This window comes from Staurois parvus, unplaced genomic scaffold, assembly GCF_062004578.1.
Source record: "Staurois parvus isolate SC_StPar_1 unplaced genomic scaffold, SC_StPar_1.0 ptg000077l, whole genome shotgun sequence".
Classification (NCBI taxonomy): Eukaryota; Metazoa; Chordata; class Amphibia; order Anura; family Ranidae; genus Staurois; species Staurois parvus.
Window position 1 is genome coordinate 2,799,856 of NW_028317873.1, and position 26,044 is coordinate 2,825,899.

Below are 26,044 nucleotides of genomic sequence, written 5' to 3' on the forward strand. Positions count from 1 at the left end.
AACTCCCTCCAAAGGTTTTCTATGGGGTTGAGATCTGGAGACTGGCTAGGCCACTCTAGGACTTTGAAATGCTTCTTACGAAGCCACTCCTTCGTTGCCCGGGCGGTATGTTTGGGATCATTGTCATGTTGGAAGACCCTGGCATGTTTCATCTTCAATGCCCTTGCTGATGGAAGGAGGTTTGCACTCAAAATCTCACAATACATGGCCCCATTCATTCTGTCCTGTACATGGATCAGTCGTCCTGGTCCCTTTGCAGAGAAACAGCCCCAAAGCATGATGTTGCCATCCCCATGCTTCACAGTAGGTACGGTGTTCTTTGGATGCAACTCAGCATTCTCTCTCCTCCAAACACGACGAGTTGTGTTTCTACCAAACAGTTCTATTTTGGTTTCATCTGACCATATGACATTCTCCCAATCCTCTTCTGGATCATCCAAATGCTCTCTAGCAAACTTCAGACGGGCCCCGACATGTACTGGCTTAAGCAGGGGGACACGTCTGGCACTGCAGGATCTGAGTCACTGGCGGCGTAGTGTGTTACTGATGGTAGCCTTTGTTATGTTGGACCCAGCTCTCTGCAGGTCATTCACTAGGTCCTCCCGTGTGGTCCTGGGATTTTTGCTCACCGTTCTTGTGATCATTTTGACCCCACGGGGTGAAATCTTGCGTGGAGCCCCAGATCGAGGGAGATTATCTGTGGTCTTGTATGTCTTCCATTTTCTAATTATTGCTCCCACAGTTGATTTGTTCACACCAAGCTGCTTGCCTATTGCAGATTCAGTCTTCCCAGCCTGGTGCAGGTCTATAATTTTGTTTCTGGTGTCCTTCGACAGCTCTTTGGTCTTCACCATAGTGGAGTTTGGAGTGTGACTGTTTGAGGTTGTGGACAGGTGTCTTTTATACTGATAACAAGTTCAAACAGGTGCCATTGATACAGGTAATGAGTGCAGGACAGAGGAGCCTCTTAAAGAAGAAGGTCCAGGTCTGTGAGAGCCAGAAATCTTGCTTGTTTGTAGGTGACCAAATACTTATTTTCCACCATAATTTGCAAATAAATTATTTCCAAATCAGCCAATGTGATTGTCTGGATTTTTTTTCTCATTTTGTCTCTCATAGTTGAGGTCTACCTATGATGGCAATTACAGGCCTCTCTCATCTTTGTAAGTGGGAGAACTTGCACAATTGGTGGCTGACTAAATACTTTTTTGCCCCACTGTATAAAAGGCCCGTGACCCTCTCAGGGGCCAAGCTGTAGGGCACCATCCAGGGGAGAGCCTATCAGGCCACTGTAACCTCCCTCATACATGATCAGGTCAAGGACTAAGCTGAGAAGTAATGGTGTATTGATGGATGTTCCTGAGAGTAGGTATGCTCTAGAGCTGGTTTAGATAGAGAGTGCACTCCCTTGAAGGGATATAACATGTAGCAGCCGTAGATGAGCTAGCAACGGGATTTCGTCAAATTAAAGGTAATTGGTATAGCCAGTAACCTATGCAATAGCTTCTCAATTAAGGAGATGGTATTAGTTGAAGAGAGGCACAGTCCCTTTGATACACGGGGGTGCGCATGGTGAGGCTTGGAAGCAATCAGAGTAGGCAGTAACTTCTCAGTTCAAGAAGTGGCATTATCTGAGGCATAGTCCCTTTGAATAAACAAGGGTGCAAATGGTATAGCTTATAAGCGATCGAAGTATGCAGTGACTTCTCAGTCAAAGAAATATTATCTGAAGCACAGTCCCTTTGAGGGCATGCCTTTTTAAGTCAGAGTTCCTGTTTATTATACTTATTGTTACTAAATTTCAACCTAATTCTCATGCATCATGTTTGTTTTTTCAAAGAAAATTAAAAAATATAGGTGAACACTTTCTACACTTTAAAATATTAATTTTAAAGTGGTTGTTAAGGCTGAAGTTTTTTTACTTTCATGCATTCTATGCATGAAGGTAAAAAACCTTCTGTGTGCAACATCCCCCCCAGCCCCCCCAATACTCACCTAAGCTCTTGATCTAGCAATGTGCACTGGAGTCTCAGCTTTCCGCGACTCCCTCTTCTCATTGGCTGAGACAGTGCTGTCAATCACATCAATCTCCTAGATTGTAAGCTCGAAAGAGCAGGGCCCTTGACCCCCTCGTGTTTTTTTTTGTTACTGTATTGTCTCATGTACTGTCCCCCACTATAATGTACAGCGCTGAGCAAACCTTTTAGCGCTATATAAATACTATATAATAATAATAATTGAGCCAGTGAGAAGAGAGAGAGGGTGGGGCCGAACTGTGGCTCTGTGTGTGAATGGACATACAGAGTAGCGGGTGCTCCCATAGCAAGCTGCTTGCTGTGGAGGCACCCAAAAAGAGGGAGGAGCCAGGAGTGCCAGCGGGAGACCCGAGAAGAGAAGGTTCTGGGCTGCTCTGTGCAAAACCACTACACAAAGCAGGGAAGTATAGAAATGTTTGTTATTTAAACTTAAAAAAATGATGCCTTTAGAATCACTTTAAGATAACACAAAGAGTCTCTTTTGGAGAACAGTACAGAACAGGGATTTATGATTTTAGCTGCTTCAATTGGTGCAATTTTACTATCTTCAACATTGTAGGATATTTATAATGATTATATGTTACACAGATTTGACTACATTTCTCGGTGTTTTTATTTTTGTTTGTTTTTGTGTTTTTATTGCAAACAAATTATCTTGTCAGTTATGATGTTATATTATGATCTACAGCAGTAAATGTAATACAGTGGAAGTGTTTTTTTTACATTGGATTGCTATATATGTCCTCCGTTATTTGAACTGATCGCCTATATATCAGAAACACATTTAGTTCTATATTCCATTGCTGTTAGGCTCTAAGAATGCTAACACTTAAAATATATTAACTAACTATTTTGTTTTCTCCTAATTTGTTTGAGCATAACAATGGATTAATTGTTGAATGGGTGAGTGTCAGAAACAAATGTGCTCTTCACTTGATTGTATCACGTAACTCATCCTATTGTAAGAAATATAAGAAGAGAGGTTTTGTTTGTTCAGAGATTTGTTTTTCAGAATAAAGAATTCATCATTGCAAAGCTTTGTTTTACATGAATTGGCGAGCTAGATCACTATGCTCACTGCCTGGTATTTCTGAGTTTGTTAATGTCTTTATCTGTGTATACTGACTGTATATGAGATATGGGTAGTATGATAGAGATGTATCATGAAATAATTAATATTTAACAAAGTACCCATGGTTCAAATTTTTTGTTAGGCAGCCAAAAAACATTTACATATTGGGGGAGATTCACTGAAACTGAAGCACTCAGAATCTGGTGCAGCTGTGCATGGTAGTAAATCTGCTTCTAACTTCAGTTGTTTAAATAAATTTTGATAAGAACCTGGAAGCTGATTGGTTTCTATGCAGGACTGCACCAGATTTTGTGCTTTCCAATTTTAGTAAATCTCCCCCTTAGTCAGACTGAAAAAGACAAAAGTCCATCTAGTTCAACCAATAAATTAAATAAATTATTTGTAAATAATTAGAATTACTAAATACAAAACCTCTATATACACAATCCTATACTCACGGTTGATCCAGAAGAAGGCAAAGAACAACCCATAAAGCATGGTTCAATTTAACTCAAGTGGGGTTAAAATATGTTCCCCCAGAAGGCAGTCCGATCAACAATCTCTGGTGTTATTTCTTATACAGTATATATTAAATATCCAGTTATTATTATTATTATTATACAGTATTTATATAGCGCCAAAAGGTTTGCTCAGTGCTGTACATTATAGTGGGAGACAGTACATGAGACAATACAGTAACAATACAATACACGAGGGGTTTGAGGGCCCTGTTCCTTGGAGCTTACAATATAGGAGGGAGGGGATAGTGGTACAGGAGGAAATGGCTGTGGGGGATGGAGTGGTAGGAGGAGTGGAGGAGATTGTCTGTTAGGTGAGAGCGGGGTAGGCTTCCCTGAAGAGATGGGTTTTCAGGGTGCGCCTAATGGTGAGGAGGGTAGGTGACAGTCTGATGGATTGGGGTAGTGAGTTCCAGAGGATGGGGGAAGACCTGGAGAAGTCCTGGAGTCGGGCATGGGAGGAGGAGACCAGGGAGCTAGAGAGTAGGAGGTCTTGTGAGGAGCGAAGAGTACGTGTTGGGTGGTATTTGGATATCAGGTCGGTGAGGTAGTTTGGGGCAGTATTATGAATAACTTTGTACGTCAATGTTAGTAGTTTGAATTTTATGAGTTGGGCAATCAGAAGCCAGTGGAGGGAATGACAGAGGGGGGTGGCGGATATGGAGCGGTTGGTAAGGTGGATGAGTCTGGCTGCTGAGTTCAGGATAGACTGAAGCGGGGATAGCCTGCAAGGAGGTAAGCCGGTGAGGAGGGAGTTACAGTAGTCGAGTCGTGAGATAATAAGGGAGTGAATGAGTTGTTTAGTAGTGTCTGGGGTTAGGAACAAATGTATTTTGGAGATGTTGTGGAGGTGGAGCCTGCATGAATTTGCCAGCGATTGGACAAGGGGCTGGAAGGAAAGATTGGAGTCTAGAGTGACTCCTAGAACTTTGGCTTGAGGGGTGGGACTGATGGTGGCTTTATTGGTCGTGATGGAGAGGATGGGGGGGGGCACGGGCTGGGGGGAAAACTAGGAGCTCGGTTTTGGAAATGTTTAATTTGAGGAAGTGGAGTGACATCCAGTCTGATATGTCGTTCAGTAGGCAGGTGATTCGGGCGGAGACTGAAGGGGTGAGGCGAGGGGTAGAGAGGTAGATTTGCGTGTCATCGGTGTAGAGGTGGTAGTTGAAGCCGTGGGAGTGTATCAGTTGGCCAAGGGAGGAGGTGTAGATGGAGAAGAGAAGGGGCCCGAGGACAGAGCCTTTGTGGGACCTCAACAGAGAGGGGGAGGTGGCAGCATTATAGGTAACACTGAAGGAGCGCTGGGATAGATAGGAGGAGAGCCAGGAGAGAGCGGAGTCTCTGATGCCAAGGGAGTATAGTTTTTTAAGGAGGAGGGGGTGGTCAACTGTGTCGAAGGCTGCGGAGAGGTCGAGCAGTAGGAGGACAGACTAGTGGCCATTAGCTTTGGCGGTTAGCAGGTCATGGTGAGTTTGAGTAGGGCAGTTTCAGTGGAGTGTAGGGGATGGAAGCCAGACTGTAGGGGATCAAGGAGGTTGTTGTCGTTGAGGTGGGAGCTTAGGCGATTATAGACTAAGCACTCGAGGAGTTTGGATGTAAATGGCAGCAGGAAGATGGGTCTAAGGTTGTTCAGGTCGGTGGGGTCCAGGGAAGGTTTTTTGAGTATGGGAGTGATGTGTGCGTGCTTTAGGGGGGAGGGGAATGCGCCAGTAGAGAGGGAGAGATTGAAGATGTGGGTGAGGGAGCGTAGGATGGAGGAGGAAGGCGACCGTAGGAGTTGTGTGGGGACAGGGTCAAGGGGGCAGGTGGTGAGGTTCTAAAGCATATTTTGCATTTAGGAATGCATTCATTTAGTTTTTTGTTACATAGTTAGTCTGGCTGAAAAAAGACAAACGTACATCCAGTTCAACCATTAAAAAAAAAAAGTTATAATCCTATACCCACAGTTGATCCGGAGGAAGGCAAAAAACCCAGCAAAGCATGATCCAATTTGCTCCAGAATTCCTTTCCGATCCCCAAGAGGCAATCAGATATTCCCAGGATCCACTTTACCTATAAATGTTAGTAACCAGTTATATTCTGTGTATCTAGGAAAGTATCCAGGCCTTTTTTAAAGCAATCCACAGAGCTGGCCAGAACCAACTCTTGAGGGAGTCTATTCCACATTTTCACAGCTCTCACTGTGAAGAAACCTTTCCGTGTTTGGAGATTAAATTTATTTTCCTCCAGACATAAAGTGTGCCCCCTTGTCCTCTGTGATGACCTCAGGGTAAATAGCTCTACAACGAATTCACTATATGAACCACTGATATATTTATACATGTTGATCATATCCCCCCTTAATCTCCTCTTCTCAAGAGAGAATAAATTCAGTTCCTCTAATCTTTCCTCATAGCTGATCTCCTCCATGCTTCTTATCAATTTGGTTGCCCTTCTCTGTACTTTCTCCAGTTCCCCAATGTTCTTTTTGTGAATTGGTGCCCAAAATTTAACTGCATATTCCAGATGAGACAAAATGATTTGTACAGGGGTAATATGATATCTCTCTCTCTGGAGTCTATACCTCTTTTAATACAATCTGTCCAGAACTAGTCCTTGAGGAAGTTCACATTTTCACAGCCCTTACTCTGAAGAAGCCTTCCGGTATGTGAAGAGTAAATCCTCTTTTCCTCTAGTCATAACAGTTCCCCCTTTGTCATTTGTAACAACTGTAAAATTATTATCTATGCACCGAGTTCACTATATGGACCACTCATTGATCATACCCCCCTTATTTGTTTCTTCTCAAGAGAGAATCAGTTTAGTTCTGCTAATCTTGAGCTCCTCCATGCCTCTTATCAGTTTAGTTGCCCTTTACTGCACTTTTCTCCAGTTCCTCTCTATTTTCTTTTTGTTAACTGGTGCCCAAAACTAAACAGCATATACCAGATGAGGTATTACTAATGATTTGTACAGGGGCAAGATTTTGTGCATGAGTTTCCTTCATGCACCAAAGCTTCCAACTCTCATATTTTCCTTGGCAGACTTCTGGCATTGGTGAACAAGCACTTTAATCCATTATTGAAATTTGTATTTGTGTTTTGCATATCTTTTTGTAGTAAAAAAAGTACTGTAATTGCTAATGGACATTTATAAAATGGGAACAGGAATGTCCTAACCACCTGCCGTAGCTCTCCACCGATTTTCCCCAGTTTCACATTCCATTAGTTTCTGACCCCCTGTCGGACGTGTCTGCTTCATTATATTCTAATTCACCCTTTCCCTCAATCCTTGTTTAAATACATCTCCAGCCTTCCCATAAACCTCTCTGCTAGCACAACAGACTTCCTTCCATTTAGGTGAAAACCATCTATATCATGTAGGTTGTACCCCACTAAAAAGTCAGTGCTCTAGAAAGCCAAATCCTTCCCTCATACACCAGATTTTTAACCATGCATTCAATTCTCTACGCTCCTGCCACTTTTTTTTTTTTGTGCATTGCACAGGCAGTATTCCTGAGAATATAAATTAAATGACCCTTCCCTTTAACTTGCAACCTAGTTCTTTAAATTGATTCTTAATGATCCTCCATCTGCCATGTATTCTGTCATTGGTCCCAACATGAGTGCCCAGCAATTTGTCGACCCAGTCAACCACACGCCAAGCCCTGGCACCAGGGAGATGGTAAACATAACAGTGTATGAAATTCAAGTACACTAAGTACCGTATGTATAGTGGTGGTTTTGCTTTATTTTTTTTTACGGGAGACCAAGCCAGAGCTAAGCCATGGGAAATATCACCCAAGCAGACTTTGCATGAAAAAGCCTAGCCCTCAACAAAAATGCTACTGGAAAACATAAAAAATAAACAGGAGAAAAAATAGAAGAAATAGCTTACAGCAAAATGTCTGGCAGGATCACCTAGGGTAAAGTCTCAAACTTTCTAGTGGGATCATCAGAAAGCTGCTCATCCCAGATCCAACAAGAATGTGCTCCTTCACAGTGCTGGAGCAGCTTCTAATGAGATTTATTATCCACAGCTTTCACAGGATCCTGTGAGAAGGCTATGTAATGCACCCTGTGGCCCTATGAGAACACCTGAAAGAAGGGATGTAAGGTATTTTTTCTCCCAACAATTCTTTTTTTTAGTATTTTTAAATTGTCATTTTTGTTATGGGGGAGGGGCAGACATTAAACAATTTTAAATATTCGTGCAAGGTCTGTTTAAATCAAATGCTTTCCATAATACTGCCAATGTGCAAAAATCCTTGCTTCCATTTTTGTTTCTTCTTTTATTTGTATTGCAGGGTTCAGAGTAATTTCTATTAAAATGGTGTTATTTGGGGACATATCCAAGATGGCGCAGGGAGCAGACGCGTGATTGAGAGGCTTCGGTGTCCGGCTTACTTATCCTGCTGTTAATTTGGTGCACACAGCTTTTTCTCTATGGCCTATGGGGCCTTTTTCTACTGAAGACACATAGCTATGCTCAAGGGGCGTAGTGTTGTCCCGAACTGCCCAAAGCCCAGCTCTAAGGGGACACCAGAAGCGGAGGCCTCATCCGCCGCCATTCTTACTTGCAGCATGGCGACACAGAAGGAGGAGGCAGATGCTGCGGTGGCTTCCAGGCCCTTAATGACTTCCAGGCCCTTATGTAGGCGATAACTCAGTGTCAGACTACATTGACAACTAAGATGGTCCATGTCCACCTGGAAATAGGCCTGATTAGAAAGGACTTGGATGACTCCCTGGGCCGTGCGTCAGCAGTGGAACATCGGGTCTCGAATGTGGAGGATTGGCAGCGGGGTCACTCGGTTGATCTTCACACCTTAAATGTCAAGGTGAAGTACCTGGGATCCCAGGCAGAAGAGGCTGAAAATTGGAATAGACGTAATAACTTACGTGCTCTGGGCCTACCGGAGCGGGCTGAGGGTACGGACCTGGCGGTCTTTCTTGAAAACCTCCTGAGGAAACTTCTACCCTGGGCTACATTCTCTCCCTATTTTGTGGTGGAGCGGACCCACCGTATTTCTCCTGTTAGAGGCCCTCCAGGAGCTCCCCCTCCCACACCCAAGGTGTGAACATTCACCATAATTGGGTCTGGGTATTATTTCGCCCTCGGTGTCAGGGGGGTCGGTAGGGTGGGGTTGATTGTTTATTGGGTTTGTTTATTTGCTCTATGTTACACTGTTTTTTATTGATAATGCACACTTTGGTCAATTCATAACTCACTGTGTTCCTGCAGGTCTGACTGTTGCAGGGATACCCTTCCATCTGGGTAACTGGGCTTTCTGCTCTAGTAAGGTAAAGTTTTCTAATTTGATATCATGGCTCATTTTATGGTAGTCTCCTGGAACACAAAAGGGTTTAGTTCCCCTATAAAAAGATCTCTGGTGTTTCCATTTTTTGAAGGACTACAGCCCACAGATTTGTATCTTTCAGTAAACCCACTTGGTGGGAAGTAAGATACTTAGCCTTAAAAAACCCTGGGTGCGACATCATTATCACTCCAGCTTCTCTAACTTTTCTAGAGGGGTGAGCATTCTGGTGAGGAAGTACTCTACCTTTCAGCTTTTGTATTTGTATTTGGACCCAGATGGAAGGTATATTGTGATCCATGCTATGGTAGAAGGTCTTGAACTAGTAGTGGTGGGATTGTATATACCTCCTCCAGCTTCTCCCAGGCTGCTCCATAAGATTATCTCTCTGGCGACCAATTACTCCACAGACAATATCCTGATTATGGGGGACTTTAATATGTTGCTGGACCCTGAGACAGACAGGCTCTCCTCGAGTGGGGCCCATACTCCTGACTTGGCAGTATGGGCTGAGACCTATGGCCTTACTGATGTTTGGCAATGGAAGAATCAAACCTCTAAGGCATATACTTGTCACTCTGCCACCTACAAAACGTTTTCTTGAATTGACCTTGCCTTTGTGGGGGGGGGCTCTTTTTTCTCTAGGGTCCGACAGGTAACTATTCTACCTAGGAAAATTTTGGACCATGCTCCAATTTTATTGCAGATTTCCCTCTCCCAGAATTCCCAGGACTGGTTGTAGAGATTATCCAGGTTTTGGATCTCTGACCCTGAGGTGGATACTGGATTTAGGTGTCATTTAGATGAGCACTGGAGTACTAATCCTAATACTGCAGCGGAAGCAGTGGTGTGGGATGCCTTTAAAGTGGCCAGTAGGAGACGGTACCAGACCATGATAGGGCAAGTGTGTAGGGCACTGAAGGTTAATCCCGATGACCTCAATGCTTACCTCTGAAATGTAGACGTCCCTATTCTAACTTCCCCATACAGTGACCGTTTAGACTCTCCCATCACTTTGAAAGAGGTGAAGATAGCTATTTCTTCTCTTCAATCCGGAAAAACTCCTGGCCCTGTTGGGTTTCCTGTTGAATTGTATAAGACGTTTTATAAGGTTTACATGATATGCTGGTAAACTCCTGGAAGAATGGGATCCTTCTCTCCTCTGTCAGAAGCGGTGATAGGTGTAGTCCCTAAGGCAGGGAAAAATTTGGATTTGTGTTCTTCATACCACCCCATCTTGTTATTGAATGTCGATGCCAAGTTACAAAAATTCTGGCTCTGCGGCTGAATTTGGTAATAACAGCATTGGTACATCTTGACCAATCTGAGTTCATGCCAGATAGGGGTACTGATATTAATATTAGATGCCTGTTTACCCATATAGCTCTCTCAACTGGGGATGCCCCGGGAGTGGTTGCCTCCCTTGATGCTGAGAAAGCGTTTGATTGGGTTGAATGGGGATACCTGTGGAGGGTGTTAGAATCCTTTGGTTTTGGACATAACTTCATCGCGTGGCTGAAGCTGTTATATTGTTGCCCTGTGGCTAGGGTGCGGGTCAATAAAGTGCTCTCTGCTTCTTTCCTCTTGTACAAGGGGAAGAGGCAGAGATGTCCACTTTCCCCAGGCTTATTTGCTCTTGCCATCGAGCCCATGGCGATTCTGTTGTGTCAAGATCCACGGGTGCAGGGTATGCGAGTGGGAACACGTCACAAAAAAATGTCCCTATACTCAGATGACACCTTACTGTACCTACGAGATGTGGGTTCTTCGTTATGTTCTGCTCTAGCTAATATTGACTTGGGTATCCGGGTCAACTGCGAGAAGTCTGTCCTGTTCTCCCTTCTCCCATCAGGATCAGGAGTGCACACTGGTACTCTGCTAAAGTGGGTGGAAGAGTTTACTTACCTGGGGGTCAGGGTGAGAAGTCAGTTGGAGGCTTATATGGAGGATAATATTACTCCTTTGATTTTTCAATTTGCTTGTAAGTGTCAAGCCTGGCGGGCAGTGCTCTTTTCCCCTGTAGGCAGGGTGAACCTCTTGAAAATGGTTTATGTTCCCAAGTTTCTTTACTTTTTTAGAAACATCTCAATTTCCATACCAAAGGCATTTTTTGTTATATTGGATGGCATTATAGTCTCCTTTGTCTGGTTAGGTAAAACTCCTAGGCTGGTGTGGAGGACACTCCAGGTGCCCCTCTCTCAAGGGGGATTGGCCTTGCTCAATTTCAAACTTTACTATTGGGCGACGGTGCTGGTAACGGTCCGGTGGTGGTTAAGTCAACCTACGCATAATCCAGAGGTAACCCTTGAAGTAGCACTATTGGGATGCCTTGAGTAATTTGGTATATCGAAGACCTAGGGCTCAGCCCTCTGTTACGAAACTTGTGCGAACAACAGTTGGAGTATGGGTACAATCCAGATTGATTTACAGAGAAGAGACTACCTATTCCTACCTACTACCCCCTATGTTTATGCTACTTTTTCTTTTGTACTATATTGACAGTCATACTTGTATCTACTGTATATGTGCATTATACATAAAACCAATACCTGTTTAAAAAAATGGTGCTATTTGATTACATAGAAATACATAAATTATTAAAGGTAGTTCATATTGTATGTATATAAAAGTTCATGCTGGAGTAAACACAGAAAAATAGTAAATCTTACAATACAGTTTCAGTATGTGTTCTAAATCTGCAATGTCTGATCCATGTACAATTACATGATCAATGTACAATGCACAATTTTACAGATTACTCATTATGGCCTAATGTTATCAAAGTGGGCCTAATGCCTACATCAATATGGCCTAACATGTAGACTATGCTTTCTTGATTTCACATCCCCATCTGCTGTGCTTTCACCAAGGTTAACATTAAAAGCTCTGTTATACTTATGCAGGCTATAGATGGGGAGAAAACTGGACGGTTTTTTAACAAAAAAACGAAAAATCGGTCGTTCAATAGGCAGCCGTTACAACCAACAGTAAAAAAAATTGGCCGATGTTCTTCCCGTCTACAGCTGGCGTTTAATTACTTCTGTCCCTGCAGAGAGCCCCGCTATTATATTTAACATGAAAAAGTATTGCGGTTGCAACATTGTATCTATTTGTATCCATTTCGGATACAGATTTTTTTTCCCCAGATACAAATAGATACATTGTTGCAACCGCAATACTTTTTCATGTTAAATATAATAGCGGACTGGAATTCTTCTTTCTCTTCGTCTTCCTCTTCTTTCTCTTCTTCCTCTTCTTTCTCCTCTTCATCCTCTATCTCTTCTTCTTCCTCTTTCTCTGCCTCTTCTTTCTCTTCTTCTTTCTCATTCTCTTCTTCTTTCTCATTCTCTTCTTCTTTCTCTTCCCCCTCTTCTTTCTCTTCTTCCTCTTTCTCTTCTTCTTCTTCTTTTTCTTGCAGGTCACGGCTCATGTGCAGATTTTTTATCGGCAAAAAGATCAGCCTTTGCCCATCATTGCCACGAAAATCGACCGATTTTTTTCCAACTTTACCGATCAAAAAAATCTGACAAAATCCAGAAAAAACGGCCGACCAATTAACCCATTAACGGTGCGAAAATTGGGCGATTTTTTTTTTTTTTGCGGCCAAAAAATCGGCTGATTTTCGACCCATCTATGGCCTGCATTAGCAGCAGTTTTAAACTGTCTCTGACTGCTGGAACCCAAACACAGCTGTGTCAGCGAGTCATGTGCTCTTTGTGAAAGGGTTATGCTCAGGCACAGTGAACCAGTCAGTCTCAACACAGATCCTGCTGTTTGAGGAAAAGCATGGGTCCCGTCAACCTTGAGCTAGACATACAATAAAAAAGTTGGATGTAATTTTGGAGGAGGACACAAGGCTAGATTTGATTTTTTTTATTTATTCCTACTATAGGAACAGGACACTTCATTCTATTGTAATTAATATGGACAGCCCACGATCAAAATCTGCAAACAAGAACAGTACTGGATCCCCAGGAGACAGCACATCAAAGCTAACGAAAACAACAGATCTTAACAGCTATGGAGAAGGTGCTACTTCCACTTCACTTAGTGCTTTAGAAGATGCATTTAGAAAATTTGCTGTTCATGGTGACACCAGAGCTACAGGGAAGGACATGCATGGGAAAAACTGGTCAAAGTTATGCAAGGATTGCCAAATAATAGATGGAAAAACAGTGACAACTACAGATGTTGACATCATTTTTAGTAAAGTAAAGTAAGTACATTGATTTGTATGGAACTATTACAATATGATAGCAAATGTCACAATTTCATTCTTTCCATTTTAGTATCTAGGCTGTTTTCAGTTTACAAAAATATGTTTAGGGAACTCTTACAAAGTGATGTTTTACTTCCTGGAACACTTAAAAGTCTTAAGAGTCTGATAACTGTACATTTTTTGAGCATTTTAATATTACCGTATTTTTCGCCGTATAAGACGCACCTGACCCTAAGACGCACCTAGGTTTTAGAGGCAGAAAACAGGAAAAAAAAAATTCTGAACTAATGGACTGCAGACACAGTACAGGGGATGACCAGAGACTGCGGACAGCACAGGGATGACCAGAGACTGCGGACAGCACAGGGATGACCAGAGACTGCGGACAGTACAGATGACTGCTGACCTTTGGGGAGGTGGGGAGCGGGTACCTGAATTTGACAGGTACCCGCTCTTACTTCCGCAGAGTTTTTGTTTGATCTTACCTGTTCCTCGATCCAGCCGCGCGCTGTCTTCCCGGCTTCTGTAATGGCGCTCGGCTTGACAGCCGGGTGCCCAGTGCGCATGAGCGAGAAGCACTTGCGCTTTGTGATTGGTCCGGCGGCTTCTGGGATCTGTCATGTGTCCCAGGTAACGCCTTACCATTCACAAAAAGCACCGCTTCTTGCGCATGCGCACTTGGCACCCGGCTGTCATGCCCAGTGCCCACACTACAGAAGCTGGGAAGACAGCACGCCGCTGGATAGAGGAACAGGTAAGGTCCCGCTGCAGAGCTGAGCGGCCGGCCCGGTATTCTGACACGGCCGCGGTGGAAATACCGGACCGGCCGCTCCATAAGACGCACTGACATTTCCCCCCCAGTTTTGGGGAAGAAAAAGTGCGTCTTATACGGCGAAAAATACGGTAAATATATTTTCTTTTACAAAAATCATGTATTGTTTTCATATAGTGCACCTGTAACCAAACTTAAGACATTGAAATTATGTTTATATTCTTAACAAGCTTAACCAGTCTTGTACCTTAGGTGTGCTGGAGTACACATGGCATACGTAGCATGCCCTGTTCCTCCCCCTTGTTTCTGCTCACTTCACCCTTTTACCAGCAATTTTCTGACTTTAGCACTGCTATCAAAATTTTGCTTTCTGATCAATGTTTGTAAACACTGTTCAGTACTGTGATTCAGAGATACAAAGTTAAGTAACATTACTGCTACTTTATATTTACCCTGCTTAATTAATCTCTGAATCAAAGAGGTAAGCTTTGATCTGCATATGATGTTAGTTAAAGCAGCCCTATATGTGTAAAAAAAAATGTTTTAACCACATATCAAGTGCAATTTGCTTAGAAACGGCAAAGTGGTGGATGCTTATTTCTACGTCCCCCACCCCTTTCCCGGTATACCTCATCCCTATCCTGTCTCTGGACAGACTTGTATATTATGCCCAGGGGTGGACTGACCATTTGGGAAATTGGGCACTGCCCGAGGGCCTGGGGTCAGTAGGGGGCCCCATGAGATGCCCCTTGGTACCTTTCATAGGCTTTTTTTGGGTGTGGTTTGAGTGTGGGCAAGGACACAGGAGCCCCATGATCCCCTATTGCCCGGGGGCCCCATGAGTTATCAGTCCGCCCCTGATTGCGCCTTTCCATTGTATTGTACATCTGTACATTAACTCGGTTATCTCTGTGTATGAGATATACATCTAATGTATCTAGTGTAGCATTACCAAGCTCCATGTTTTAACTCCCTCAATATTTCTTAATTTCCAAAAAATTGTGACAAAAAGTAAGGGAAACAGTTATTTTTTCAAAATTAACTGAAATCAAATACCACCAAAAGAGAGCTCTATCTGTCTAAAAATATAGAAAATTAATTCGGGTACATATCGAGTTATTGTCAATCCAACTATCACTGCATGTAAAACTGGAAAATGGCCTTTTTTAGTTTTGTTTTAAAACAATGCAGAAAAATGAAAATATGTCTGTATTTGTAAATATCTTTGCAATGCTTTGTAGTATCATGAAAGGGACAAGTTAAAGAATAGCATTTATATTTTTATATAAATATGTTTGTTTCTAACATTTTCACTATAGTAAAACTATATTTTTTTTAACTATATTATTCAAAATGGTATATGAATTCATAAGAAAAGGCTTTTTAAATGTGAAAGCCTGATTTTGCCATAGTAGAACCAAGAACCTTGATTTTGTTACACAACTTAAATGACACAGTAAATGTGTATAAATATATAAATATATATAAAGAAATCATCAAATCATAAGTCCAGAAAAAAATATATATATGCCAATACCACAAAAAAATAAAAAAACTTTTAAGTGCAAAAAACTTTTGTGCAAAAAAAAAGTGTCTAAATATGAAAAATTTCACCAAAAAACCTTGATAATATAATGGCAGATCATCCATAAATATATCTTCAGAAACGGAAACTCTGCAACACACCGATCCTCATCGATCGAAATAACAGGATGAAAAACTTTGTAGTTAATCGAAAATCCACTTCTCCAATAGATAAAGGACCACCTTCAAACGTATCCATGGGGGGAAATGCCAAGCACTCGAGAGAAACAGAAAGACTTCATGGTGCAATATTATAAAAAACAATTCCTTTATTAGGTACTCATTGCACTTACTCAAGAGGTGTCCCAGCCGACACCAGCATCAACAGCATAACAGCAATCACATAAACGAGCCTGGCTACTCAGCACATGCGCAGTAGCTGGCAGCCAAAAACGTAATGACGTCACATCAATCAAGCTCCGCCCTACGCGTTTCGTCATCGACGTCCTCACGGAGCGGACATGAGGACGTCGATGACGAAACGCGTAGGGCGGAGCTTGATTGATGTGACGTCATTATGTTTTTTGGCTGCCAGCTACTGCGCATGTGCTGAGTAGCCAGGCTCGTTTATGTGATTGCTGTTATGCTGTTGATGCTGGTGTCGGCTGGGACACCTCTTGAGTAAGTGCAATGAGTACCTAATAAAGGAATTGGTTTTTATAATATTGCACCATGAAGTCTTTCTGTTTCTCTCGAGTGCTTGGCATTTCCCCCCATGGATACGTTTGAAGGTGGTCCTTTATCTATTGGAGAAGTGGATTTTCGATTAACTACAAAGTTTTTCATCCTGTTATTTCGATCGATGAGGATCGGTGTGTTGCAGAGTTTCCGTTTCTGAAGATATATTTATGGATGATCTGCCATTATATTATCAAGGTTTTTTGGTGAAAATTTTCATATTTAGACACTTTTTTTTTTGCACAAAAGTTTTTTGCACTTAAAAGTTTTTTTATTTTTTTGTGGTATTGGCATATATATATTTTTTTCTGGACTTATGATTTGATGATTTCTTTATATATATTTATATATTTATACACATTTACTAGCGCAAATTATTTATTTATTGGTACACTTTATATATGGTGATTTTTTGCAGCTGGTACACTATTAGTAAGTTATATAATTTTGACCATAGGCGCTATTATTAATTTTTCTTAAATGACACAGTGCCTTGAAAAAGTATTCATGCCCTTGAAATGTTCCACATGTTGTCATGTTACAACCTAAAACGTAAATGTATTTTATTGGGATTTTATGTGATAGACCAACACGAAGTGACACATAATTGTGGAGTGGAAGGAAAATGATAAATGGTTTTCAAAATTGTTTACAAATAAATATCTGAAAAGTGTGGCATGCATTTGTATTCAGCCCCCTTTACTCTGATACCTCTAACTAAAATCTAGTGCAGTGTTTCTCAACCTTTTTACCTTGGAGGAACCCTTGGCAAAAGGTTTGAGATCTCGGGGAACCCCTGAAAAAAAATTTCAGATCTATAGCTCACGGGAACATAACATATAACAAACGTTAACAAACAAATGCAGGGCAATGCAGGGAAGCTGTTGTTGTAACATGCCTTTTTTCCTTGATCCCCACTAGTTCTCCTCTCATCCATCCCAGATGATATTAACCACTTCCCGACCGTCCGTTGCATATAAACGGCCGGACGGTGGCAGTGCAGAGTCGGGTGGCCGTTTATAAATGGCCTCCCCGCACCCTGCTTGTGCGCGCTCCCTCGGACACAGTGAAACACTAATCGTCGGACGGGACCTCTGTACGAGGTCCCGATCATGTGATCACTGATTGGCCAATCAGTGATCACATGCAAAGTAGTAAGCAAGATGTGACATAATTGCTTACTACGTGTGAAATCTGTGAATGATCACAGAGGTCACATGGTACAAGGCTATTCACAACAGCCTTGTACCATGTGACAAGCTGTGACCAATCACAGCTCACTCAGTACTTCTCAATGAGTGCAAGAATGCACACAGAGAGAGAGAAATGATTTCTTTACATCCTATATGGGTGTAAAAGCAATCAGTGTAAAAAAAAAAAAAAAATCTTCATCACCCCCACAAGTAGTACAGTGTCACCATGGTGACACTGTACTGCTAGGGAGACAGTATGTAAAAAAAAAAAAATTAAAAAATAAATAATATAAAAAAATAAAATAAAAATGTAAAAAAAAATGTTTAAAAATTATAATTTTTGGTTATAAACTAATTTGGATTTTTTTTTTACTAAAAAGATAACGGAATAAATTTTGGCCAAGATTTATGATGAAATATTATTTATTTGCAAAATTTTATAAAAAAAACACTTTTAAAAAATGTTTGGACATTTTCATTTACATAGCAAAAAAATAAAAATCCCAGCGGTGAATAAATACCACCAAAATAAAGCTTTATCTGTCTCAAAAAAATGGTAAAAAATTCATTTGGGTACAGTGTTGCATGACCGCGCAATTGTTATTCAAAGTGTGATAGTGCTGAAAGCTGAAAATTGCCCTGGTCAGGAAGGGGGTAAAAGTGTCCGGTCTGGAAGTGGTTAAATTTAACAGCCTGAGACAGACAGAAGAAGAGGACCTGTGGGAAAGAGTGAAGTAAATAACAGTATGCTTCCCTGGCCAGCTTTGCAAATCCATAACACAGAGTTTCTCCCATGGGGTTCCAGCACAGATCAATATTGTGGCAGATGTATATCACCCAATGTTGTTTTTAATACGCACTGACAGTGCGCATTGATACTGAATGCCTCATCTGTATTTGTGGTTCCTGTGAACTCAGAGGGTGGCATCGAGTGGAGTGCAGAGAGTGGAAACACATGGCTAGATCAGGAGCTGACATCTTGTGTATGACAGCAGTGACCGTGGAGGGGGGAAGCAAAGAGTGAGAGCACATGGTTAATGTAGCAGGGGATGACATCCAGTGTATGGCAGTGCTGAATGCAGACTGCAGAGAGGGAGAGCAGAAGGCAGGGGCACATGGCTGGATGAGACTGAATGAAGCAGGAGGTGAGATTATAATAGCTTTATGTACAGTCATGGCATAACATAAAGCTACTATGATCTCACCTCCTGCTACACTCAGTCTCATCCATTTCTTCAGCCTGCATCACTGCTGCCAAACACTAGATGTCACCTCACACAGTGCTCTGTCCCTCTGCCCCTCTCTGCTCCCCCTTCCCTACACTCTGCATGGCACTACTACACAGTCATCAAGGGATCTCACATCGTGATCCAGTCATGGGCTCGCACCTTGTTCTCCCTCCCACCATCTTGCGATCAGCTCTGCCATAGAAAAGAACTCCTCCCCCTTCAGCTCCCACTCTGTGCAGTACTCCCAGGGCCTCCTTCTGAGTTCTCAGGAGCCAGAACTACAGAGGAGGCATTGGGTACGAATGCGTTCGGACAGTACTGACTGTTAGCGCACATAAAGAACACTGCTGGAAACAACACTGGGTGGTATACATCCCCCACAATGTTGATTTGCGGCGGAACCCCTGGAGACTTCTCACGGAACCCTAGGGTTCCGCAGATCCCGGGTTGAGAAACACTGATCTAGTGGGACAAATTGCCTTCAGAAGTCACCTAATTAGTAAATAGAGTCCACTTGTGTGAAATGTAATCTCAGTATAAATACAGCTGTTCTGTGAAGCCCTCAGAGGTTTGTTAGAGAACATTAGTGAACAAACAGCATCATGAAGGCCAAGGAACACACCAGACAGGTCAGGGATAAAGTTGTGGAGAAGTTTAAAGCAGGGTTAGGTTATGAAAAAAAATATCCCAAGCTTTTAACATCTCACAGAGCACTGTTCAATCCATCATCTGAAAATGGAAAGAGTATGGCACAACTGCAGACCTACCAAGACATGGCCGTCCACCCAATCTGACAGGCCGGGCAAGGAGAGGATGAATCAGAGAAGCAGCCAAGAGGCCCATGGTAACTCTGGAGGAGCTGCAGATATCCACAGTTCAGGTGGGAGAATCTGTCCACAGGACAACTATTAGTTTGGCACAACACAAATTTGACATTTATGGAAAAGTGGCAAGAAGAAAGCCATTGTTGAAAGAAAGCCATAAGACGTCCTGTTTGCAGTTTGCGAGAAGCCATGTGAGGGATACAGCAAACATGTGGAAGAAGGTGCTCTGGTCAGATGAGACCAAAATTTAACTTTTTGACCTAAAAGCAAAACGCTATGTGTGGCAGAAAACAAACATTGCATATAACTCTGAACACACCATCCCCACCATGAAACATGGTGGTGGCAGCATCATGTGGAGATGCTTTTTTTCAGCAGGAACAGAGAAGCTGATCAGAGTTGGTGGGAAGATGAATGAAGTCAAATACAGGGCAATCATAGAAGAAAACATGTTACAGACTGCAAAAGACTTGAGACTGGGATAGAGGTTCACCTTCCAGCAGGACAGTGACCCTAAACATACAGCCAGAGCTACAATGGAATGGTTTAGATCAAAACATATTCACGTGTTAGAATGGCCCTGTCAAAGTCCAGACCTAAATCCAATTGAGAATCTGTGGCAAGACTTGAAAATTGCTGTTCTCAGATGCTCTCTATCCAGTCTGACAGAGCTTGAGCTATTTTACAAAGAAGAATGGGCAAAAATGTCACTCTCTAGATGTGCAGAGCTGGTAGAGACATCCCCAAAAAGACTTGCCGCTATAATTGCAGAGAAAGGTGGTTCTACAAAGTATTGACTCAGGGGGACTGAATACAAATGCATACCACACTTTCAGATATTTATTTATAAAAAATTGTATCATTTTCCTTCCACTTCACAATTATGTGCCACTTTGCGTTGGTTTATCACATAAAATACGTTTTTGGTTGTAACATGACAAAATGTGGAACATTTCAAGGGGTAGGAATACTTTTTCAAGGCACTGTATATTGGCACTTTGCAAGGGAAGTTGTAATTTGCAAGCAGGTTTGCATAGAGTGAATATGGCAAAGTTTCACTTTGCAATAAATACCCAATCATGTGCAAGAAAAAAAAAAAAACAATACAGCATTTTTGCTTGCACATGACCGGATGATCAAAGTCAGCAGAGCTTCACTTCATTCATTAAGCTCTTGAGTAATTCCCTTGCAAAGCAAAACATCATTTTGTCTTTGGTAAATCAACCCCACTAAGTTTCTCTAATTAGGAAGTCTATAAAAATAAATAGTTTGAACAGTTGTATTTTCTAGCTCCATGAGGCTGCTTCCAATGTGACATCCGTGTGGGTGAGGGTGCAGAGCCTCAAACACAACCTGCATGGGGCATGGAATAAAACATCCCATGTGAAAAAGGCCTAAGATACACAGCACAGTCAAGAATCTTTTTTTTGTCACCAGCAGGTGTTAAAACTCTTTTACTGTAGCACAGGTTCTGAAAATAGCTACTCGTCACCAGAACCTTCATTGGTGAAGATGGGTTTGGCTTTATGATAATCAAGTTGGGCCCTCAGAACTGCCTTACTAGCAACAACTGGCAGTAGGTTCTTGTAGAATACTGATTCTGTATATGACCACAGACACCGTTTCTCATGAGATTTAGAAATTTGGGTGTGTACAGAAAGTGGCTTCTTGGCAAACACTATTTTATGGCGTATGTCAATGAATGATATCCAGAATGCATCTAAGACATACTTCAGCCAGACATAAACTTAAAGTAGTAATATTTCCCCAGCCAGAGCTGTCAAAAAGGGCACACCTTCTGAATGTTTTACCAATTTGGAGTTCTGGGATGACTTGGTCTTGCTGATTTTAAGAACGAGATCTGGGTCCCCCCCCAAGCGTCTCTAAAACATTCACATTCTGGATAGTAGAATCTTGCTTCCCTGGCTGAACATTTGTGGTGATCACAAGAGCAACAGGGTTGGGTTTACCAAAAGAAAAGGCAAATAAGCTGTTCACTTAGGTGCCGTTTATGAACCAGCAGTAAATGATCGCTGCTCAGTTCTCCGGCATTCGCGGGGGAACACAGTTCTCCTGTGAATACCTTTTTATGAAGCGGTGTAGATCAGTTATCCGAACGAAGGGAGAACGATCTACAAACGCTGGAAAACGGCTGCTTTTACTATAATCTCGTGAGATTACAGTAAGAGATCAGTTTACTAAGCAGAGGTAAATTATCGCTGCTTAGTTTGCGGTTCCTCCGATTCTCCAGCTCTCCACTGAAAGGCTGACATCACTCCTCGCTGATCTCCTGAGTGTCATAAACTGTGAATGACCAGAGAGTAGTGGCGATCCTCTGAATCGCAGCTATTCTCTGTGTCATAAACGGACACCTTAGCTAGCAAAGTTGCACTTGCAATGCATGGGAATTTGCCCCAGAGCTTAGTGAATAAAGTGAATCTGTGCTGACTTCCGTCATCCAATCATGCACAAGAAAAAATGCAGTTTGTTTTATTTTCCTTGTGTGTGATTGGGTTTTCTTTGCAAAGTGAAACTTCACCATATTCGCTCAACTCTGCGTCAAATTTCTTGCAAAGTGCAATTTCTCTTGCAAAGTGAACATCCTTTGGCATCAGTCTCTCCTGGTTCTCCTCCTACCTATCCCAACGCTCCTTCAGCGTCACCTATAACGCTGCCACCTCCCCCTCTCTCCCCCTGATACACTCCCACGGCTTCAACTATCACTTCTATGCCGACGACACACAAATTTACCTCTCCACCCCTCACCTCACCCCCTCACTCGCCGCCTGTATCTCCCACCTCCTGAACGACATATCAGACTGGATTTCGCTCCATTTCCTCAAGTTAAACCTGTCCAAAACCGAGCTCCTGGTCTTCCCCCCACCCCGCGCCCCCCATCCTCTCCATCACGACTAACAACGCCACCATCAATCCCACCCCACACGCCAAAGTCCTGGGTATCACCCTGGACTCAAACCTTTCCTTCCAACTGCATATCCAATCACTATCAAAGTCATGCAGGCTCCACCTTCGCAACATCTCCAAGATATGTACATTCCTCACCCCAGACACTACTAAACAACTCGTACACTCCCTCATCATCTCACGCCTGGACTACTGCAACTCCCTTCTCACTGGCCTACCCAAACAAATGCTATCCCCACTCCAGTCTATCCTGAACTCAGCGGCTAGACTCATCCACCTCACCAACCACTCCACATCTGCCACCCCCCTCTGCCAATCCCTTCACTGGCTCCCGATTGCCCAACGCATTAAATTCAAATTACTAACTCTGACATACAAAGCCATTCAGAACGCTGCCCCAAACTACCTCACCGACCTGATACCCAAATACCACCCTACCCGTAATCTTCGCTCCTCACAGGACCTCCTACTCTCTAGCTCCCTGGTCTCCTCCTCCCACGCCCGACTCCAGAACTTCTCCAGGACTTCCCCCATCCTCTGGAACTCTCTACCCCAATCCATCAGACTGTCACCTACCCTCCTCACCTTCAGGCGCACCCTGAAAACCCACCTCTTCAGGGAAGCCTACCCCACCCTCACCTAACAACCGATCTCCTCCATTTCTCCTACCACTCCATCCCCCACAGCCACTTCCTCCTGTACCACTATCCCCTCCCTCCTAGATTGTAAGCTCGAAAGAGCAGGGCCCTCGAACCCCTCGTGTATTGTATTGTACTGTATTGTCTCATGTTCTGTCCCCCTCGTTAATGTACAACGCTGAGCAAACCCTTTGGAGTTATATAAATACTGTATAATAATAATAATAATGCTTGTATATATTGACATCTAGCTACAGCTTATCCATCCACTCCTGGGTTGGCAGACAGCTGTAATAGTACTCCAATAGCTACACTGTCAATTACACACAGATATCCATTCAATTCAGCACTCACTGGAAATATCAGACCTGCAATTCTAAAGGTATATAAACGCTTGTGTTACAGTTTTCTGATCATCAGTTATTCAGGTACTCACCTGTAGCAACAGCAGTTGCCTCTGATGAAGTCAATGGATGAAACATGTCAGGCATGCTTCAGCTGACATTTGTAATTGTTTTTACTTTGTTTTTGTTTTATTTTTGTTTATATTCTGTGGATTATGTACTCCTGGCTGATATAAGTGAGGAGAGAGGGAAAGTCCCAGGTGAATCTGAAATTGCAGCCCCTGTTTAACTGAGCTGCTGTGGAGCTGGAGACTGACCCAAGAGCTAGGGGGAGGAAGAACAGAAGGGGGCGAGAATTGATGATCAGCAGGCTGTAACACAAGCTTTATAGGCCTTCAGAAATGCGGATCTTTTTATATTTCTGGAGAGTGCTGAGAGTACTCCAGAGAGAGAGACATCATTTTGCCCCTGTACAAACCATTAGTAGTACTTCTTCTGGTATATGCAGTTCAGTTTCTGGCACCAGTTCACAAAAAAGGATATTGGAGAAAGTGCAGAGAAGGGAAACCCAACTTATAAGGGGCATGATGGAACTCCTCTAAGAGGAAAGACTAGCTGAACTGAATACATTCTCCCTTAACCTCCCTGGCGGTATGATTATTTCATATTTTTGGTGCTGAAAGCGGTACAATTATTTTGCATGGAAATATGTTTTTTTTATTGTAGGCTGTAATTTTTAGGAATAACTCACTGAAATCTGTCTGAACAAGATTCTAAATCATACATTCAATTCAATAATATAATCAAACCAAAAACACTGAAATTTGAAATATAGCGCCAAGTTCGCACATCACTGAGCAAAGTCGCAGAATCGTTTTCAGTGTCTGATGACGAATTTCTCCACGAATCATTATCACTCAATTCTGCAAGTGGTTCTGATTTACTATCGCTGTTCTCTAGCTGATCTAAACCCGCTTTTGACCTAAAGGGACGCTTTTTGGACGCCATGGACGTTTCTAAGTTTCCAGGCAGAAAGAACAATCAAAATGCAGACAGGGCGCAGGACAAAGCACTAGGGACAAAATGTATGTGAAATGGGTTGAAACAGCAATGTTTTACCATGTAAAATCGTTTTGAAAAAAATGACATTTTTTTTAAATTTTCAAATTTCCCGCCGCCGGCGCCCGTACGTCCCGACGTCGCAGGGACCGGAACACAGGAGCCGGATGCCGGCATCAGCCGGAGGAGATGGCCGGGGACGCTGCAGGGGACACATCGCTGGAGCGAACGACAAGGTAAGTGCTGCAGGGACTCCCTATACAGCACTGCATGGTAAGCCTGAGTGTAGCTCAGGGTTACCGCTTTTGGTACTGACATTTTACCCCGAGCTACACTCGGGAATACCGTTAGGGAGGTTAAAAAGAGGCGATTAAGGAGAACATAATCACCATGACTAAATGCATAAGTGGTCCATATAGGGGACTTGGTGCAGAATAATTCACTTTAAGGCCATTACAAATGACAAAGGGTCACTCTTTACATCTGAGGGACATGAGATGTATAGATTTTTTTTTAAAAAATCACTGAATGCATTCCTAAAGATAAGAAAAATTAATAATAGCGCCTATGGTCAAAATTATATAACTTACTAATAGTGTACCAGCTGCAAAAAATCACCATATATAAAGTGTACCAATAAATAAATAATTTGCGCTAGTAAATGTGTATAAAAAGAAATCATCAAATCATAAGTCCAGAAAAAAATATATATATGCCAATACCACAAAAAAAAATTAAAAAAACTTTTAAGTGCAAAAAACTTTTGTGCAAAAAAAGTGTCTAAATATGAAAAATTTTCACCAAAAAACCTTGATAATATACTGGCAGATCATCCATAAATATATCTTCAGAAACGGAAACTCTGCAACACATCGATCCTCATCGATCGAAATAACAGGATGAAAAACTTTGTAGTTAATCGAAAATCCACTTCTCCAATAGATAAAGGACCACCTTCAAACGTATCCATGGGGGGAAATGCCAAGCACTCGAGAGAAACAGAAAGACTTCATGGTGCAATATTATAAAAACCAATTCCTTTATTAGGTACTCATTGCACTTACTCAAGAGGTGTCCCAGCCGACACCAGCATCAACAGCATAACAGCAATCACATAAACGAGCCTGGCTACTCAGCACATGCGCAGTAGCTGGCAGCCAAAAAACGTAATGACGTCACATCAATCAAGCTCCGCCCTACGCGTTTCGTCATCGACGTCCTCACGGAGCGGATAGATGTGAGACGTCTCAACCTCCTTAAATATTCACTCACAGGAAACGAACAGCTGACATCAATGGGGAATCAAGCAAAGCAAGCCGCCCCACAGATGACAGGAGTCCACAAAGGATATACAATGTATCCAATATATTTGCCATCACAAGCAAAAAAACTTTAAAACAAGAGAACAAAAATAGAATAAAAAGAAATTTGAATAAAACACTAATGATAAATAAATTAAATAAGTAAATACATTAACGGGCCCGCACCCTCTAAGACTGTGTTTCAAAAAGGGAACTTAAAGGGCCAGTAACACTTTCAACACAAATAAAGAGGAACTCTAGTAATAATACAAAAATAATGCAAAAATTGTACAAAAAACATACAATCTCCCATATATCATCTTTAAACAGTTACCTATATAAAAATATACTTAAAA

The 26,044-nt window shown here is 42.3% G+C and overlaps 1 protein-coding gene across 5 annotated transcripts in view; it reads left to right on the forward strand.

Annotated features, from left to right (window-relative positions):
* Nucleotides 1-26,044, forward strand: part of TPPP (tubulin polymerization promoting protein) — an 83,296-nt gene that overhangs the window by 29,930 nt on the left and 27,322 nt on the right. Inside the window, exons 1-3 of one of the 5 annotated variants that reach the window (XM_089669447.1) lie at nucleotides 8,428-8,445; nucleotides 8,850-8,908; nucleotides 12,815-13,138. In XM_089669447.1, coding sequence (XP_089525573.1) covers nucleotides 12,846-13,138 — 293 coding nt within the window. In that variant the 5' untranslated portion in view covers nucleotides 8,428-8,445; nucleotides 8,850-8,908; nucleotides 12,815-12,845. Of the gene's footprint in view, nucleotides 1-2,906; nucleotides 2,940-7,703; nucleotides 7,722-8,427; nucleotides 8,446-8,849; nucleotides 8,909-12,814; nucleotides 13,139-26,044 lie in introns of those variants that run through there. The other 4 variants (XM_089669446.1, XM_089669448.1, XM_089669444.1 and 1 more) reach the window with 4 other exon arrangements.